At 36.0% G+C, this 19,412-nt stretch overlaps 1 protein-coding gene across 1 annotated transcript; it reads right to left on the bottom strand.

Annotated features, from left to right (window-relative positions):
• Positions 1 to 2,360: 2,360 nt before the first annotated feature.
• Positions 2,361 to 9,252, bottom strand: LOC133995137 (uncharacterized). Its single transcript, XM_062434448.1, has 16 exons — positions 9,243 to 9,252; positions 8,871 to 8,924; positions 8,552 to 8,605; positions 8,339 to 8,456; positions 8,085 to 8,239; positions 7,833 to 7,978; positions 6,090 to 6,231; positions 5,815 to 5,900; positions 5,503 to 5,701; positions 5,209 to 5,397; positions 4,971 to 5,102; positions 4,671 to 4,832; positions 4,176 to 4,319; positions 3,972 to 4,050; positions 2,990 to 3,071; positions 2,361 to 2,849 (listed from the first exon to the last, which is right to left on the bottom strand). Exons 1-16 carry the CDS (start codon positions 9,250 to 9,252, stop codon positions 2,361 to 2,363), a joined length of 2,241 nt encoding a protein of 746 aa, XP_062290432.1.
• Positions 9,253 to 19,412: the final 10,160 nt, after the last annotated feature.

Here is a 19,412-nt window from a genome sequence, read left to right as displayed (position 1 = left end):
TGACATGAATACGTTGCTTTATCTTCTTGTTTTTACTTAATTGGTGTACAATTACATCCAGAGTGGGGTTGTTTTAGTTTTTGTTTTGTATTTCTGAATACTAGTAGTCGAAACAAGATCATAATGTATCATGTTCCATTTCCTGTTATTGTTGTAAAAGCTGTGAGAAAAAAAACTATTTACTGTTTTATAGATATAACACAAGCCTATACTGTAAAAATGATGATGTGCAGAATGTCTGTCGGCTCATAATTGCTCGGGAAAGTGAAGCTCACGCCGGTACAAGACGACGAAGCGGAGCGAGACACGTCACAGGTCAACAAACAAAACTGCTTTGCAAGCACAGAAAGGTCAAAAAGTGCCTAGACTAAGATTGTACAGAATATTCTACTAAAATACGGAGACTTTGACAGATTCAAACCTGAGTTTATTGTTTAGGAATAGCTGAAAGAAATGAGATGTTATATTTAAAGTATTGTCTGCTGTCTTTAGTGATTAATAGCAGAATAGAGTCAACATTCATGAGACTTAAGTGGATTTGTCCTCTTTTTTTCTGTCAATTTTTGGTGTTAAAGCCAGTATTGAGTAATGTGTCAAAAAAAAAAAAACCTTCATACTGGCCCCAGATTGAGATCAGTGTTTATTTAAATTTCTATCAAAGTGTGTTTATATTTTAAAAGACATTAAAACTTTATGGCTGTCTTTGCCAAATTCCACTGTTATTACTTTATTGTGTTTTTTCTTTTCCTGCTTTTTTTAATCGTACACAAGGCTTCAGTTTGAAGTGGTGAACTTGTGATAAAGTTTAGTACAAAAAGGCATTTTCAACTAAACTGACAGTATGTGAAGAATTTAATTTTTTTATATCCATGTATCCACTACAATACATACTATAGAAACATGTTTCACAGCAGGATTTAAAAGCTTGATATCAGCATTTTGGGACTGGATGTAAAGGTTTGGTAACACTGTTCTTGAAGAGCTTGATGTACGTATGTGATCCTTTGCAGTTTGTATCTAACAATACATCTGGTCTGTTTCCAAAAACACTCAATAAAAAGAGACTTTTCATTCAAGTGTTTGACTTCTGTGCCTTGTTCTTATCAGTGGAAAATGATCTGCATGCTTATCAATCTCAGTCAACCTCTGCTTTCCTTTTTGCTTTCAACTGTGGTTTCCATAGCTTGAACTGTGTCAGTGTGGACTTCAATGTACCATAAAGCCCTTATTGGGGTTAAAATGGCTGCTGGGTGGTGAAACAATCCATTTTAGCATGTTTTGTTTGCTGATGAGACTATGTTTTATATGCAGTACTGATCCTAACACTGACCTCCATACATTCTTTAAAAAATACATTAATTGACATCTATATTCTTTAATAAAAAACCTCTATACATTCTTTTATCTCTCTCTTTTTTTAGCCATGTATAGTGATGTTGCTCTGGAGAGTCTACCACTTTGGTCCCGACTTCAATATCTGAACAGCTATTGGTTGGATTACCAATACCAATCATACCATACTATTACCAAACAGAAATGTAAACGTTTTTTGATCGACTAATTTGATAATTTGGCGTATGGTGTCTTGCTGGACCACAAAACCTATTTGAACTGCCCGTAGATGTAATGAGCAATAGCCTTGCATCTGCCTGGTTTTTACATATATGGCCCTAATACGGCTTTTATTTGAATTTTCCTCTAGCACCTCTATGAGGTTTACATTTATGTTTAGTTTAGTTTTTTAGTTAAATGTACAAACTGCAAACAATACACAGCGGTGAAACAAAGGAGTTAATCCATCAACACTGAGTAAAAAAATTGCATTGCAAAGTTACATTACAGCGATTTTAAAAAGTCATGGCCTGCAAATGATGGCACATTCAGTCATTGATATCTACAGATGGTTAGAATTTAAAATAATACTGTATGTTCAGGAATGTGTAGTAATTTGCAGTTTATGTGCAGTTTGTACAGAAATGAGCAGCAATTACGTGCAAAGTCAGAAGAGATTGTTCAAGTACTGTGTAGTAGGATCTTTCCTCAACTCAAACTGGTCTTCATGTCTTTCTTAAATATACTCATATGTTTGACATTACTCACTCAAGTGTCCATTTTCATAGTAATTTTCACAATTATGTAATTCCCTTCATTGCTCGTGCACTTTTTGGATGATTTATTCCAAATGCTGTACTCGTCATACTGCTTTTCATTCATGGCCTTAAACGAAAGACTACACAAGTTCATGCTTTGTTGACCAGCAACAACGACTGAACATGACATCCACTTCTAAACAGACCTTCATTTAGAAGAACGACTCTGTTTTGGCTCTTCATGCTCTGCTGTCACGTCCCAAACTGTGATCAAAAAACCGTTGCTACCTCATCAATACCATTCCAGTCTTGTACCGGACTGGTACTGAATTGACGCACATAGTCCAATTCTGACCTCACCACAGTGAAGTCTATGTCTTCTGGCTCGCTTTCCATGTCCTCGGTAGCTGATGTATTCGTTGGCGTACCCTGAGGCATCGCTTGCTGAAACAATTCCATTGTTGTATATTCACTTGTAAAGGCAAAAGGTGAACTTTGGAGGTTTGTCCGCTGTGTTTCCGAGAGCGTGTCTGCAGGAACACGAGGTATGTCGTCTCCAGTGTCGTCATCATTGTCTCTTTGGATCCAGTCATCTAAAGTCGTTTCTGGTAATTCTTCCTCATCCTCCTCACAGTGATGGAGAAGAGGTAACGTTGATGGTAATGTAATTTCGGGGATCACAGCTTCTTTCTCGACTATATGAAGACTGTTCGTGTCCCATTCTTCCACCTTCAGGATGTTGATGGACTCTAGGAGTTCCTGAGTGAGCATAATACAATACACTCAACATCTGACGGCTGTTTATTGGAGCAGTAGGATGATTGCAGTAAACTGTATGATAGTCTGGGAGCCTGAGAGACCTGCTGCCACAGTTATCTAAAGCATAAACAGATACTTACCAGCTCAAAGGGCCCATCTATTTTCTGCATTGTGTTGCTCTTTCCAGGGTTAGGTATGCTTGGCCACAGAATACGTTTTGCTCTAGATAAAGTAAAAATAATAGGATGTTTAAAATAGAGTAGGTATGACAGTTACACACATTTTAAGCCTGTCTTAAATGATCAGTTAGCAACAGCTTCTCAAATAAACACTGAGACAGGTTTTGCTTGTTGCAATCATTCGTCCTATTCATACGGACCATTAGATCATCTCTAAATGTGGTTACAATATCCTTGTTTTGAGCAAACATTTATTTAAAAGATAATATGAGGCTCCAGCAGTCTGAGTAAGTCAAAATAAGTGGATATTTTCCACCGTTAGTCTTTCTAGTAAAAAAAAAAAAAAAAAAAGTTCAGCTGCAGTGGAAAGAACCAGTCTCACACCAGAGGAAAGTAACTGGTCAGGCGTTTGGTTTCTATGGGTAACTCCCGCCCTCCATCGTCCACACTGCACTAACATCAGCCTCGCTTAATTTGCATACAATAATGCATCAGCAATCACCAAATACAAGTATAGGTACATAGTGAAACATGCATATATGATACTGAAACTGCGTTGGTCTCGCTCTCACACATACGCATGCTTACACATGTGAAACAACTGCTGGGAACGTTGGGGGAATACAACAAAAAGACGGAATTTTGCACTTAAAAAATACGGTAACTTTGAAAAATATTCACTTGATTTGACTAATTTGCATGGATGAATCCTCATATTATTATATCTTCAAGTGAAATATATATAAAAGTTTTAAATACATTTTTGCACAGACGAAGACTCGTGCAGCATAAGATCTTCTAATGGTCAGTAAGAACAGGAGGAATGGATTAGGGTTAGGGGTTAAGGTTCATATGGGCACCTTACTGCTGTTTTAGGACAGATTTGATAAACTGAGCACATATCCTGTAAAATAAATTTGAGTTGGTGACTGATAAACTGTACCTTTTTATTATCGGCGTTCCAAATATCAGCACAGTGATCAAAACTGCAAAGATTGTGATAAAACTACCAAGACTAAAATCTGTAGAAACAAAGAAATCAGAAAATGCACACTTAGTAAAGATGTTTATCTGGTATTTTATCCAAATATAAATATCAAGTTATTAAATTTTACGACTGGCTGAAAGGTTATTGGATCAGTATAACCTTGATGATTTGTTCTAAAGACGCTTGCTGCGCTTCGTACTCCAGCTCCTGCCTGGGTGAACGCTGATATCTGGACCTGGTACGCTGTGCCACTTTTAAGATCTCCCAGTTCATAGCTGTTAAACTCTGGATCCACTGTAATATCTGCAATTAAAGAGAGTAACATTTTTCAGCAAATGACAAATGTAACCTAGACATGTCTACTTCAATGCAGGACTGAAATCCCAGAAACCATTAAAAATTACTCAAAACAATTACTTGATTATCAGAAGAGTTGGAGATTGATATGACGATTCAATTGACCAGCTAGTTGTTGCAGCTTTAAGTCAAACTATCAAATTCTATATCAGACTACTAAAGCCACTAAAGCCAACTGCTTATGATGTAGTGGAAAGTTTGTAGTTTTTTATACTTTTATCTGCACTTCAGGATGACAACTAGTAGCCTAACGTATGCTTCTGCAAATAGAGTTCATTTAAGGTGGGCGCTGCTTACTTTTCTCTGGATGTGTTTCCCTGTTTTGATACTCAATGTAGTGGATTATGTAACCCAGCAGGAAACCTCTGATGTCTTCCTCTGCGATGGTCGACCACTGCAGCCCGACTGAATCCAGCGTCACACTGTAGTTGCTGATGTTTGTGGGAGCGTTGACAGGCGCTTTGGAAACACAATATCAAGAAGTCAGACTGTTTCCTTACAGATTTTTTATGTAGTAATGATCTCAATCTTTCATTTTTAATCCCAAAGAAAGTATAAAACCAAAAACACTGGAGGAGTAAAAGGCTTGGTACTTACATCCTTCAATGAAATAGAACTGCGTGGTCCCATAGGTGCTCTCACTGTTGTTTATATACTTTATGTTGCAGGTGTCCTTGTTTGATCGTATATGGAGGGTAATGCTGTATCTCTTGTAAGGCTCCAAAGGCTCTGGTTATTCAAAACAACCAAATGGATTTGCTCAGAGAGAGAGCGAGAGACTAAATATATTTCATCACATGACCGAAATATGTGCAATTTTTTTTTTTTTACACACCTGTTAAACCGGATAGGATCCTTTGGTTCTTTGCATCCTGATAAAAGGACATGTATGCTGCTGTTTCATGCTCCTTTGTCCTCCACTCCACACAATAGCAGACATACTTTTTAATGAGGTCATCTTTCCAGTAGATAGTAAAAGTTGTATTATCGTGAACCGTCACGTTCAGCTTCCCTGCTTCTAGATCTGTGATGACAAATTTATAATATACTTTTTAAAATATAATCTAATAAATCTGAATGTCAAGACTTTCAGGAACAAAAATAACAGCTTTCCACAAAATTTGCATGCCTTCTTGCTGTAGTATTGTGTGGTTTACGGCAGGGGAGACGCTGGCGTTGTTGAAGGCACTGATGTTGAGATGATAAGCTGAATAAGAGAGGGTCAGACTGATCTCAGGTCGAGTTGTCTTCATCTGCTGGCGTGCGTCCTCTCCTGATGCTTTCCAGATGGTCACGAGGTAGCCGTTGTGCTGCTCATTTGCAGCAAACTATCAAAAAATCGTACTTTTTTTTTTATCATTACCAAAGTGACATCAGTTACAGGTGCACAGAACATATATTCCCGGAAGGTAAATTTGAGGAAATGCATTAAAAAAATGACCTTCCATGTTAGAGAGAGCAGCCGGTGACCTTTTCTCTCTACAATGTTTTCTTTAAGATTGATGATGACAGGCTGTGTCGTCAGCTCTGAAAGTGTATAAAAGTATAAAACAATACATGTCAGCATTATTTCCCAGCATTGTTTCTTCCTCTAGCATATAATGAAATAGAGGAAAAAGCATTCATTAATACAATATAGATATACTGTATATTACATAACATGGATACAATAAGTCATTTAGCTTATAAAACCAATAAAGCAGAGGGTGAACTGACCTGATGAGACAGCGTAGGTGTCACTCAATGGGCACTGTAAGCACTTTTCATTAGTGACACACTGTATCTGTACAACATAGACTTGTGAGGAGTTCAGATTCTCCACTGTACATCTCTCTCCGTTTCTGCATTGCACCGACGACTGTGAACAACATGAACATCATTGAATGAAAAGACAAGTGATCGGAAACATTCACTTTTTCTTTTATAACCTTTGTTTAATCAGTAAATCTCATTGAAATCGAGATTTTTATTATTATTATAAAACAATTTTTGCAAGTGGCACCTGCGAAAAGAAATTCAGCAAATGTAACATCAGAAACAGTCACAGATATAAAAATGGGTAAAAGGTTTAAAAGGGGCGCTACAACTTTTATCATAAAGGCCAATTCACACGTCATGGAGATTATGACTCAAACTGGGAAAACAGTTTCTTAGTGTCAGGGGGCATTTTTAAAGTCGAGACCAGGTCAACAAACTTACAGTATCTTCAGTTAGACGAGACTTCAGAAGTTTCACAGAAAATCCTTCATTATTAACTTTTTTTTTTCTTTTTCACAGGTTTGAGTAATAAACAAGAAAACTATTAGCCAGACTAACAAGTATCAACCACATAAAATAAACTACAGAACATAAAGACATTACATGCTGTAATTTAACTTTTTAAGATGATGCATTAAACTGCACTTCACTACTACAAGTCGATGCATAAACGTCTGATTTTTATCCCTTGAGACACGACAATATAAAATCTGGCTGTAAATGTGATGAAGTTCATCAGGTAAAAGTTGTCATTTCTAATATAGGATTTCATAAAGCACACAGATCCTTCCAAATATGTTTACAATAAATGCAAATATTACAATAATCATACATCACAATTTAAATACTTGAGTTTCAGTTTCATTAGATTCCTTCTTAGACCGAAAACCTTTTTTTTTTACTATTGATGTATGAAATGTATGATCTTGTATTTGTGGGGTTAAGGTCCAAATATTTTTTGAGAAAATATTAGAAATAAAATCATTTTCATAAAAAGGTGACATCAGTATCCAACATCAAATCCATTTTGGAACAGAATTGTTAAAAAGGGGCATTTTAAAGATCTGTTTAAAGAGGCTTTTCAGTTGCTTTATGGGAATTAGAGGATTTAACTTTTTAAGCTTGACCCACACGAGGAACCTCCGCTGCACCAAATTTAAATCCCCCAGAGTTTCTAGAAGTGCAAAATCACTCAAGTATCACTTTAAAGCTCAGTTCTCCCCGCGGAGTATCAAGGGTTAAATTTGAGATGCATCTATAGGAGACATTTACATACATGTGCAGTTCTTCTTTTTGCTAAGGAGGACCAGCCTCGATATAGTATGATATTTATCTCCTCCAAAGAGACAACGGTAAACAAGATGAAGTTGCCTTGAAGTGGAACGAGCAGCATGTGAGTACAGTACATCGTCTGAGTTAAGTATAGACGTCAATGTCAATTCCTGTTCCTTCTAAAGAGAGAAACATGCTTTATCTTTATCTTTACTTTCTGTGCTACAGTAGTTAACTTATTCCACATGTATTTTAAAAGTAAAACTGCAATTAAACCACATTTCAAGGCACTTATAAGATCAACCAACTTCACTTTTATTCATTATGTTCCTTCTTGGAGATATTTACAATTAAAAACTTAACACTGACAAAATGTGAATATGTTTTCAGGACAAAAAACCACAAGTTTAACAGGTGCTTATTACTGACCTTGCTCCATAACAGGCTGCCCATTGCTTTATATCTCACAGAGTAATACTCAATGGCCTTTAAGTCATCCTTCTGCCAGCTTACGTTCACATACAGTCGTCCAGAGTGGCGGCTAAAGTTCACGTTATATGGAGGACCACATCTCACTGAAATAAAAAAATAAAAAACTATATAAAAAGCTATATTCAGATCTGTCAGAGATTTATGATAAAAAAAAGTGAAAAACAAATTTAAGTTCTAATGAAAACTTACACAGGGTCGATGTTATGCCTCTGAAGACGGCTTTGGTGCAATTTGTTGACTCACTGTTTTCAAAAACCTCTGCGATCATGTTGTAATTTTTATATAACTCTACCTCCTTTGAGATTCCAGTCACATTCTTGTATTCTTTACAATAATTTTTGTTTCTAAAAAGGACAGAAATGGTTCGAAAAAGGACAAATTCATTAACAGGAATCATTACACGTCATTTTTAAGTGAGTGTTTAGATGTCTTATACTACATACTCATGTCGTACGATGAGTGTGTATGTCTGTTTTGCTGTGTGGTTTCCACGTTTCCACGCACAGGTTTTTATGCCAGGCGAATTATGTTTACCAAAACAGTCTAAATCATGAACTCCATCTGAAAAACAAGCAGTAAATAGTCACACTCAGGAAATGTCTGTTAAGATCTAGTTGATGATTCAATTTGGGATGACTCAAATGCATTTTCATTACCTGGATGAAGCCTGCAGTGTTGATATATGGAAGAAATGTTCTTCTTGCATTTCACTGGAACACAGTATGAATATAGTGTGAAGCTAATCTCAGATGTTGTTTTTTCTCACACTAGCAAGATGCAACTCAGAATAGCTTAACAACTACTTTTTTCTCATGGTATAAGACATACTGTGACTCATTAAACATTGTATTTATTGCAGGAAAAAAAAAGCTTTTCATCTTGCAAAACTATGAGCAATAACATGAAACTTTCACAACATTTGAAAATCAGTATGATGACTAATAATAGAAAATTATGGTCCAAAAATAAACTTACCTGAAGATGTTCGAACATTAGAGAATGTGGTAGTGCAGTGAGCAAGAATCAGACCTTAAATTGATTAAAAAATAAACATTTAGTGTGATTTACAGCTTTTAAGAAAAAAAAATACTGACTATTAAATACTAATAAAGCAGGAAAATCCTCAAAACTGAATTTAAAAATGCATTTAATTTATTACAAAGAATAAGAATATGAACAAACATCGTTGCGATGATTGGTTTTTGCATTCCCTTTAAAAAAATATAACTAATGTATCAATAGCAAACCCAGAAGCAAGATGTATAGACTACTTACCAAAGATGAAAAAATGTGAATAGCACTTGTAGGAAGAAAATTTTGAGTTTAAAAAATCCAACTGAATCCTACTGACAACCATGTCGCCTGGACTGACTGCAAAACTGAAACCATGTAACCAAGAAAGTGGGTTTGAGGTTGTCTCACAGGCTTATAACCTGCTGCGTTTCACAGGCATGATGCACACTGAAGCTGCTCAAAACAGAGTGACGGACGAGGAAACCTTTTCAGGGAGTTTAACTCTGAGTGTGAAGGGGTGGAGACACAATGTGACAGTTCAAAGCATTTAAAGTGTGACAAAGAAATGACTGCAGGTCCCCTAATGCTTGAAAAAAAAGAAGACAAAAAAAGACAAAAAACAACCTGTTATTCTCTGTGTACTTCTTCTTTCTCTGAATAGAGCTGCTCAGCATATGAGGTCGCACCACTTCCAAAAAAAACTGATACGCAGGAGGAAAAAACCCATCAGCATGTACGGCTACTTAAGTGACACTACGGTAAATGAACCTTTCACAAGCTTGTTTTACTCTGAGCAGTAACTGAAAACTACTCAGAAGCAAACAGGAGGTTCAGAGGTCACTGTGACTCAAAACATGAAAATATATACTCAAATGACATTCTGAAATTACTCTGTGTGGATTCAAGGAACTCTTCATTCTTATGCTGCTTTCAAAGAATCATGTGTCGTATGTTTTTTATGTGGAAATGAAAACTTGCCAAAGGTGTCAAACTTCTCGCTTTGAATCGGAGGAATGCATTTTTGGTCATTCAAACATTTTCCACAGAACAGTTTCATCTAAACAGCATATATAGTCATTTATTTTAAATTTTAGAATGAACTGATGCGTTGCACAGAATGGTAGAAATGACTTTTATATTGAATGTTTTAATATATTTTCAATTGAAATATATTAGAAATGAGACGTTAAGCATCACAATACCTGTAAAAAAAAAAAAAGTGGTTTATTCTAGTATTCTAGTTTTAATGACAATCAATTAGCCCAAATTGAACATACTTCCAGTGGTTATTATATAAATGATGTCAGTGGTTTTCAGAATAGTAAAGGAGAGGATCCAACATGTAAAACATCAAGATGTGTTTTACGACAGCTGTAAATAAACTGCTAGTAAAACTAATTTGTGTCTGATATTTTCAATCATCTTGTTGAAAATTCTCCTCCGTTTCCTCCTTTCTTGAAAATCCACAATCTGTCAATATGCACACAAAGTTCATTTCAAAGAGTTTAACTGCTCGACTAAAGATATCTCTCTCTAAGCTACTGTGAAGCTGATTCTCATCATGTGCACTACAGTTTCCTGGTTCCCACATCACACACATGTGTCTGTACGTTGCATACCGGATCCTGATTGGCTTCCAAACTAGTTCTGATGTCACAGAATCCATCTAGGTTGTTTCAGGTGAGCACACAGAAACTTTCACAGAAAAAGTGTGCCAATCTTTTCCCCAAATCTGACTGAAAGGGAAACCACCATGTTTCAAGTAAGTTTTAAAACAACCGAGTTCCCAAGGTATCAGGTCAGGTGCCCAGATGAACATTGATGCAGGTTTTTTCTTGTCATAATCATTCCTCATGTTCATACTGACTCTAAGAGGATCCCGTTTAAATGCCCCTAACAATGTAAATGATCATCTTCAGCAAAAATGTATTTAAAAGTTTTATCTGAAGTTAACATGAGGCTTCCGCTGTATGGGTCAAATATAGTGAATGTCTTTTTAGTAAAAACAAACAAAAAACACACAAAAAACCTGTTCCCTTTGTGGCTTCTTGTTCAGTTCTGCAGTGAAGGAATAGTAACACTCACACACAAAAAACGAGAATTTGGCTTTAAAAAGACTTAAACGTTGAACGATAACTACTTGATTTGACTCTGACGGCTGAAGCTTCATATTCATGTCTGTCGTCGATTTACGAGATAGAAAGAAAGAGACGCACACTAATGTATTTTATACTGCATGTTCCTCCTTCACTGCCAAAGTGCAAATACACAGGAAGTTCACTTCACACTTCACTGACTTCAGTTAGAGGGCCTAAAGAACGACATTAAAGCTCTTTATCAGCATCTTGATCTTAACACTGTATTTGAACACCGCAGCAGCTGTACAGCAAAGTTTGTACCTTGGTTGCTGTTGTGCAGATAAACATAATTTCAGTAAGCTCTCTTCCTAAAAACGAATTAGATGCGTACCAACTGCTATTCATACCACATAGCTGCTGACGACATATAAACCTCAGAGATGTTTTGTTTGAGGTATTCAAACCATTCAAATTAGGGGAACTGAAATTGCAGGAGGATCAAATGTTTTCGATCAAACGAAGTGATTATAACGAGAGGAGAACCTTTTAAGATCTTTGCCACAGGAGTCAGGTCATTTCCGCTAAGCAAGTAAATGCCTGCCAACTCATGTTTTTCTCATACGTAAATTTCCCCACCTAAACTCTTATCATCCTTAAAGATCAGAGATGTGCTGTCGAGTGCTTGTGGGTTATGTGAGTTGAAAGATTCTGCGGGTTACTCTTACAGCTTTGATGGGGATCCGTCAGTGTTTTTATGCTTTGTTTTAAGGTTGAATTAATGCAAACAAGTGTTCATCACTTTTTCCTCTGTGTTTACTAAAAAAATGCAGTAAATTTGTATTAACCTGGAAAAGTTGTTCAAAGCATTTGTGAAAGATTTAATAAAATGTATATGAGGAATTAAGATTTTTTTTAAAGTTCAATTAAACTACCACGTTCACCTCTTTTATATGAGGTTTTTGTTGAATGCTTTATAGATTTTTTTTGGTTGGATGTTGTGAAACAAGTCAGCCACACAAATTATTATGACTTACATCAATTTTTTTTGACACATGGTGTAATCAAAAATGAAATTGTAATCTCAAATGTTCCTGTTTTTGGAGCAGAACTAGTAGTCCTCACTGAACCTTTACAAATTGAAAGCATGTCATTTAAAAGCACAAAACCTTCTGATTATATGACTATTTTCACATCCCAGTATCGCCGTGGCAACAGTAGTAGGACACAAAACAAAACAGTAAAACTGAAAAAAAAGAAATGAAAATGGTAAAGAAATGTTTTTTAAAAAAAAGAATTTTTACCATGTTTGTGCCTCTGTTTATTTGTTTTTGTATCATTTTTTCATGGTAAACTTTCCCATTCATGACAGATCAGGATCAGTAATCAGAAGAATATAAAAGAATATTTTGGGGATGTCAATTTTGGGCTAAAAATGGGGCGCTTGTTTTTATCAAAATTATAACATCATTAGCTGATGAGAGTATGGAGGAAACATTATGAGTAGCTCACGAGGTCATTTGCTGCAAACAGCGCCCTCCTGTGGACAGTCTGTGTGTGAACTCATTTCTGTGAATACAATGAGAAGTGAGAGAGGAGCTGTGAAGGTCAACAGTTGCAGCAAAGTTTTTTTGTATTCATATTTTAAGATTATCATTAATATGCAAAAAATAGTGTGAGACTCTTGACACCAAAGCAGCTTAAACAATCAGTCATACGTGGTGATTGTAGAACACAGTGCACAGTTCAGATCTGAAATTCACCGGTATTTCACTTTCGTACAGTGTTTCTTCTTTTTAAAAATATACCTGTGACTAATAGAGTCAGAATAAAAAATAAAAAAAGCTGTTAATTAATGCACAGTACATGAAGCAGGAAGCAGAAAACTGAAGAACAGTGTGGTGAAATAAAAGTTTGTCTGGGGATATTTTTACCAACATCACAGTCTGAGTTGAACACACTATTGAGTCACCGTTTCAACTGTCATTTGAAACCAAAAACTATTGAAATGTTTGTTTATAACGACAAACATCGGTGTAGAGAAATGGAAACAGATTCTTTACATAATTCAATGTATCAAAATCATGATTAAAAAAATACTCCATTACAAGTAAAAGACATTCAAAATGTTACTTGTGTAAAAGTATTTAAAAACAAAATTGATGGTAATTTGAGGTATCAAAAGTAAAATTGTTTGATTGATGAACAAGGCACATTTTCAGAGTATTTTATATTATATTACTGTATTATTATAATTAATACATTACTGTGTAAGCAGTTTTTACAGTTTTTAATTGTTATACTCTTTGTATTTGTTCTGTTGTTATAAGTTTGTCATCTGTAGAGCACTAACCTATGAAAGGTGCTATACAACAAATACAAGTTACATGTGATTGATGATTGATATGTTACACTAAGAGGTGTTTCTAATATTTAGTCTCATTAATATAAATGGGGATGGGTGGGGATGAAATATTAGAAACATCTCTCAGATTTATCTTCAGCAAAGATATCTGCACCAAATATCACTGTAGTTCAGTCTGGCCTGAAGCCATTAGGGCAACAACTACTGATTATTTTCATCATCATTTAGTCTAGTGATTACTTTCTCCATTGATTGATTGATTGGTCCTTTAGTTTTAAATTCCCACAGCTAAAGTAGATTAACATGTCTTGTTTTGTCCGAACAACAGAGCAAAACCAAACAAATTCAGTAGATTTTCATATATTACCAAAGAAAAAAGCAGCAAATCTGACAGCTGAGAAACTGGAGCCAGTCAATTTTTGGCTTTTACAAAAGCTAGAAAAAATAATAATTTTTATCAAAAGACTTCCAGATTGAGTGTCTGTCAGCCGTCAAATTGATTGATTACTATCCTTAGAGCCACCTTGGTGTGGTTAAAATACCTGAACAAGTTAGATTAGAGTATGGGAGATTACCATCTCAGATAATCAAGGACCTTAAAAGTCTTCTTGTAAATGTGTTCAGAAACGGAGCTGTTTGGCCATGTGTGTTGTCAAAGTTTGGAAACAGCTGCAGGATCGAGGCTGAGGAATTGAAAAGATGAGCAGTGACGAAGGCGAGCAATTTACACCGGATCCATCCGAATGTCAACACTTTCCCAAGGCGTTGACGCGTCAGATAGTCAACACTACATCCGAAACTGACTGGGTGTAATGGTGCAGCAGTCGGTTGTCCTCTTTTTTTCTCTATAGAGCTCAGTGTACCATGACATTAAGTGTTAGATGAGGATTATAGAAGGAGGATGTGGTGCATGTGGTGGTTAAGTGTAACAGTGAGGCTAGAGGACAGTTTGTGCTGGTGAAACTTCATCCGAACAAATATGGTTTGGTTTGGTTTGTTGAATCAATTTAAGCATTGTGTGTGTGTGTGTGTGTTTGTGTGTGTGTGTGTGTGTGTGTGTGTGTGTGTGTGTGTGTGTGTGTGTGTGTGTGTGTGTGTGTGTGTGTGTGTGTGTGTGTGTGTGTGTGTGTGTGTGTGTGTGTGTGTGTGTGTGTATCTGTATGTTTAAGAGCACTGCTCTATCAACTTCATGACATGATTAATGTGGCGTGAAATACTAAAGCAAACACTGGTAAAAAAAAAGATGTTAAAAGATGTTCTCAGGGTGTGGTGACTGATATCATACATTAACAAGAGATTGTTATACTGTACAAAGAGAAGTGAGTAATAGCACATTTATTTGGGTGTGATCCTCCGTGACTAAACTCCGCTTTGGTTAAAAGAGGTCATTGTAAATGGATGAAAGCTGCAGTTAATATATTTTTTCCTTTGAATGTCAGTTTAACGCCTCAGAAACCTAAAATGAATCTTTCTTGCATCTTTTACTGTGGCTACAAAGATCAATAATAAAGGAGTGGCTCGATATGGGAATCAATTTTTAAAGAAATTGGTTTCATTATTATCTATAGGCTACATTTTAAATGTGGACACTCAATTCAAATCAGCCAACACACAAAGCTAATGTGACAAATGTGACCATGTGGTTTAAAAATGATGAGAAATTGAATTCACTAGATATATAAAATGTGATGCAGTGGTTGCTTATTATTCATCACAGTGATATACTGTATATATTATATTATGTAAATGCAAATTGTTTTTCTCTCCTTTCTTTATCATTATTATTATTATTATTATTATTCTCAGTTTATTTATTTCACTGTTATCTTTTATGCATACATCATATTTTTTACTTTTTGTTGTTAGTGTTTAAGAAAATTAAACAAATTATTGTCTTAAACAAGATGAATACATTAAAAAAGGAAATTAATTAATTTTCTGTCATCTTTCTTCTATCAACTCTCCAATAAATGCCCCAAAATATTGATACAATCTGATAATTAATTAATTAATCATGAAGTTAAAAAATAATTCCCTCTGTTTTCATGGGCTATTTCTACAGCTATACGACTGTTCAGGTCCTGCAGGAGGTGTTTATGTTTGAAAACAATACTTTTAGGGATTTGCAGTAAATGACAGATATTACAGATATTTGTCTGAGTAAGTACGCCCTCTAGTGGACACTCTACAGGGTGAGCATGAACTCTGCTCCTGAACTGCTGCTGCTGCTGCTGCTGCTGCCAGATGTGGGACGGTAACGCTACCAGGTACACAGCATGCACATGGACAAATACCAAGACAAATCCTCCATGACGGATTTCTTTGAAGGTAAAAAACTGTGTAATCTGGGAAGATTCAATTGTTGCAAGTTGCAATTTTCAGGACCAGAGGAAGGAAAAACATCAAGCTGCTATCCAGTGTAGCATACTTACATGAACAGATGTTGTCCATTAAGATAAGATAAACAAATCATCCCAGACAAACAGCAGCACTCATTTTGAAGTTTGCCAAAGTTCAGAAAATGACAACATCTAAACAAAAGTTGTCATGTGTCTGATGGCAGTAAACAGGACATAGAGTGTTATGTGACCTATCGGACATTTCATCTGACAGTTTTCTGCCTTGGGTCTATATTCATTCATCCCATGAAGTTGCCCAATAAAACCACAGCATTGTATTGTAATGTAGCTTCCTACGAGCTGGAAGAGGTTTAATATCTTGCTCAAGGGAACCGTAAAAAAAAAAAAAAACAGGCCATATCTTTGTATAATTTTCTGCTAATTTGACAGTTTATTAAAAGAATAAATATTAATAGCTATCTCTTCAGTTCTTTGAAGTCGGCTTTCTGTCACGGTTATGTGGACACTGTTGTAATTTATGTCATATGTTTGTGTAAAAGCATTTCTTCCATGATGGGAACAGGATTAAAACATTTACTGCAAAGGTTAGAGATTTTACTCCTGACTCATTAGGAACAATGTTGAACGTCATTTGTGTCCACAGAGTCTGTGGGTACGTCCACCACTGTGACCCAGACTGAAATATCTAAAAAAACTGGATGCACAAACATCCGCAATACCCAGAGAATGACTAACTTTGGTGATTCATGACCGTTCCTTCAGCACCACCACCAAGTCACAATTCTCAGTTATTGTGTGAAATGAATGATTTGACATAAAACAGCCATGGTCTCCTTCAGGATGAACCACACCAACTTAGATTATCTTCAGCTGCAGTTTATCAGTTAAATATGGAGACATGTATGAAATAAAACTGTAGAATAAAATCTAAGAGGTATTTTCACAGATTGTTTTTTTTCATAGACTGTCATATCTCTGTCTCCCTCAAATGTATCATTTTTACTAGTACATGGAGTTTGGTGACCTCACATGAATGCCAGCGTAACTTTGTACGACTCCAGCCTGAGCAGGTCTTAATCGGCCCAAATAACTTGTGGATGTCTGGGTTTAAATGGGGCTTTCACATCCCGATGGGAACAAATTGAGACTGCTGAAGGTCATTTCAACATGTGGGGATCGATGCTGTCGCCCCTGTAATTAGTGGACGATGACCTGCTCTACTTGCTGAGTCACAGTGGCCACAATGTTCCTCTTTTGTTGGAAAGCATGCCTTTAATCTTGATGAATGCGTCACAAGTGGATTGAAAGTCATGCATGTGAAATCAGAAGGGCAGTGGTGGACTAAGGGTTAAAGAAGCAGGGTTGAGAGCAGAGGGGTGCTAGTTCAATTCCCCAGGAAGAAGCAAGCCTTATCCCTCCCTCAATACCTTCACTACCGAGGTTCCCTGGAGCAAGGCCCTTAACCCGAACTGCTCCAGTGGAGCTGTTCAGTGGCTGGCGGATCAGTCTGTGGTTGAACGGTGCAGCTCAGGTATGAATGTGTAAAAAAAGCGTTACTCTCAGAGAAACTCCCTTGAATAAATAAAGGTTAAAAACAGTCCTTACAAGTACAGCAATGTAAAAATACTCCATTACATGTTACTTCTTACGTAAAAAGTATTATGAGCGATGTAGTATGCAGTATTACAGTAAAAGTACTGCAGTATTATGAGTGATGTAGTATGCAGTATTACAGTAAAAGTACTGCAGTATTATGAGTGATGTAGTATGCAGTATTACAGTAAAAGTACTGCAGTATTATGAGTGATGTAGTATGCAGTATTACAGTAAAAGTACTGCAGTATTATGAGTGATGTACTATGCAGTATTACAGTAAAAGTGGTGGTTTGGTCCCTCTGACTGATATATTATTATATATGACATCATTAGATTATTAATACATCAGTGTTAGAGCAGCATGTTACTGTTGTAGCTGCTGGAGGTGGAGCTAGTTTACACTACTTTATATACAGTTAGCTAGTTTACACTACTTTATATACAGTTAGCTAGTTTACACTACTTTATATACAGTTAGCTAGTTTAGTCCAGTGGTTCCCAACCTATGGGTCTGGGCCCCTCCAAAGGGTCAGCAGATAAATGTGAGGGGTGGCGAGATAATGCACAAATGTGTTTTCAGTTTTTTGACTTTTTCTCTAATCTTTGATTTTTACTGAAATATTGGATCTTTTGAACATTTATTGGAATGAAACCATGTGAGAAGTTTAGAGGGAAAAATCACTATTTGGTGGAGCTGTTAACAACTCATAGACATCTGAAATGTGAGCCTTCAGACAAAAGGTTGGAAACCACTGGTTTCATCCTTAACAATGTGTTGTATTTTAAAAGGTTGTTATATTATTCATGTTGTCAAATCTTCATCTGAAAAGTAATTCAAGCTGTCAAATAAATGTAGTGGAGTAAAAAGTATAATATTTACCTCTGAGATGTAGTGGAGTGGAAGTATAGAGTAGTATGAAATATACATTCTCAAGTAAAGCACAAGAAGAAGAAGAAGAAGAAGAAGAAGAAGAAGAAGAAGAAGAAGAAGAAGAAGAAGAAGAAGAAGAAGAAGAAGAAGAAGAAGAAGAAGAAGAAGAAGAAGAAAATGTATATAGTGCTTTTCACAGACATGAGTCACAAAGTGCTTTACAGGAGGAAGGAGAAGATGTAGTGACCAACACAGTCCTCAAATTAGTACCTCAAATTATACTTAAGTACAGTACTTGAGTAGATGCACTTAGTTACTTTCCACTGCTGTTAAATCACACAGTAACTATTGAATGAATGTAGTGGAGTAAAAAAAAGCACAATATTTCCCTGTGGAGTGGAGGGAAAGAAGCCAAACTAATACTGTAAACAACTCAAGTAAAGTACAAGTACCTCAAATTAAACTTAAGTACAGTACTTGAGTATATGTACTTTCTACTGCTGTTAAAACACACAGAAACTATTGCTGTTAACCCTTTACATACTGTTCATATTCTGACTCAATTAGTCTCTACATCAAGTCACATTCATAAATTCCCCCATCAGTCATTAATAAAAGTTTGATTAATCCTTCTGTTTGATTAAAAATACATTCCCAATCACTGTTTTATGGTTCAGGTGAACATTTTTTATAGAATATGATAAATATAACATGTTTGAATGCTGATTTTTGAACTTTTTTAATGAACACAAGTCAAATTTGTACATTTGCATATATAAAAATGTGTATTAGATGCATTGAATTTCCATTTTTGTATACTGTGGTTCGCATTTAAGTCCAGTTTTTACCGCTGTCAAATTGTAAAAATGGGTAAAATTTGACCCCCGAACTGTATGTTAGGGTTAAATGAATATAGTGGAGTTAAAAAAAAAAGCACAATATTTCCATATGGAGTGGAGCAGAGGAAGCCACACTAACTCTGTAAACAACTCAAGTAATGTACAAGTACCTTTAAAAAGTAAAAGTAGACTTATTTGAACACCACAGTTTAATAGGGAAGACTTCAAGCATATCTAAAGATGGTTAAAAACTGTCCGTGTTTGGTTTGACAGGAGGACTGATCTGATTGGTCCACCTTCGCACGTTGTGGGAGGGGTTTTATTTTGGGGCAGCAGCAGCAGCAGCAGCAGCAGCACAGACTTAACTTGTGCAGTATGTAGACGGTGACAGCATGGA

Source organism: Scomber scombrus, chromosome 15 (genome assembly GCF_963691925.1).
Source record: "Scomber scombrus chromosome 15, fScoSco1.1, whole genome shotgun sequence".
Lineage (NCBI taxonomy): Eukaryota > Metazoa > Chordata > Actinopteri > Scombriformes > Scombridae > Scomber > Scomber scombrus.
Note: the sequence above shows the minus strand (reverse complement) of the source record. Positions and strands in the feature narration are given on the sequence as shown.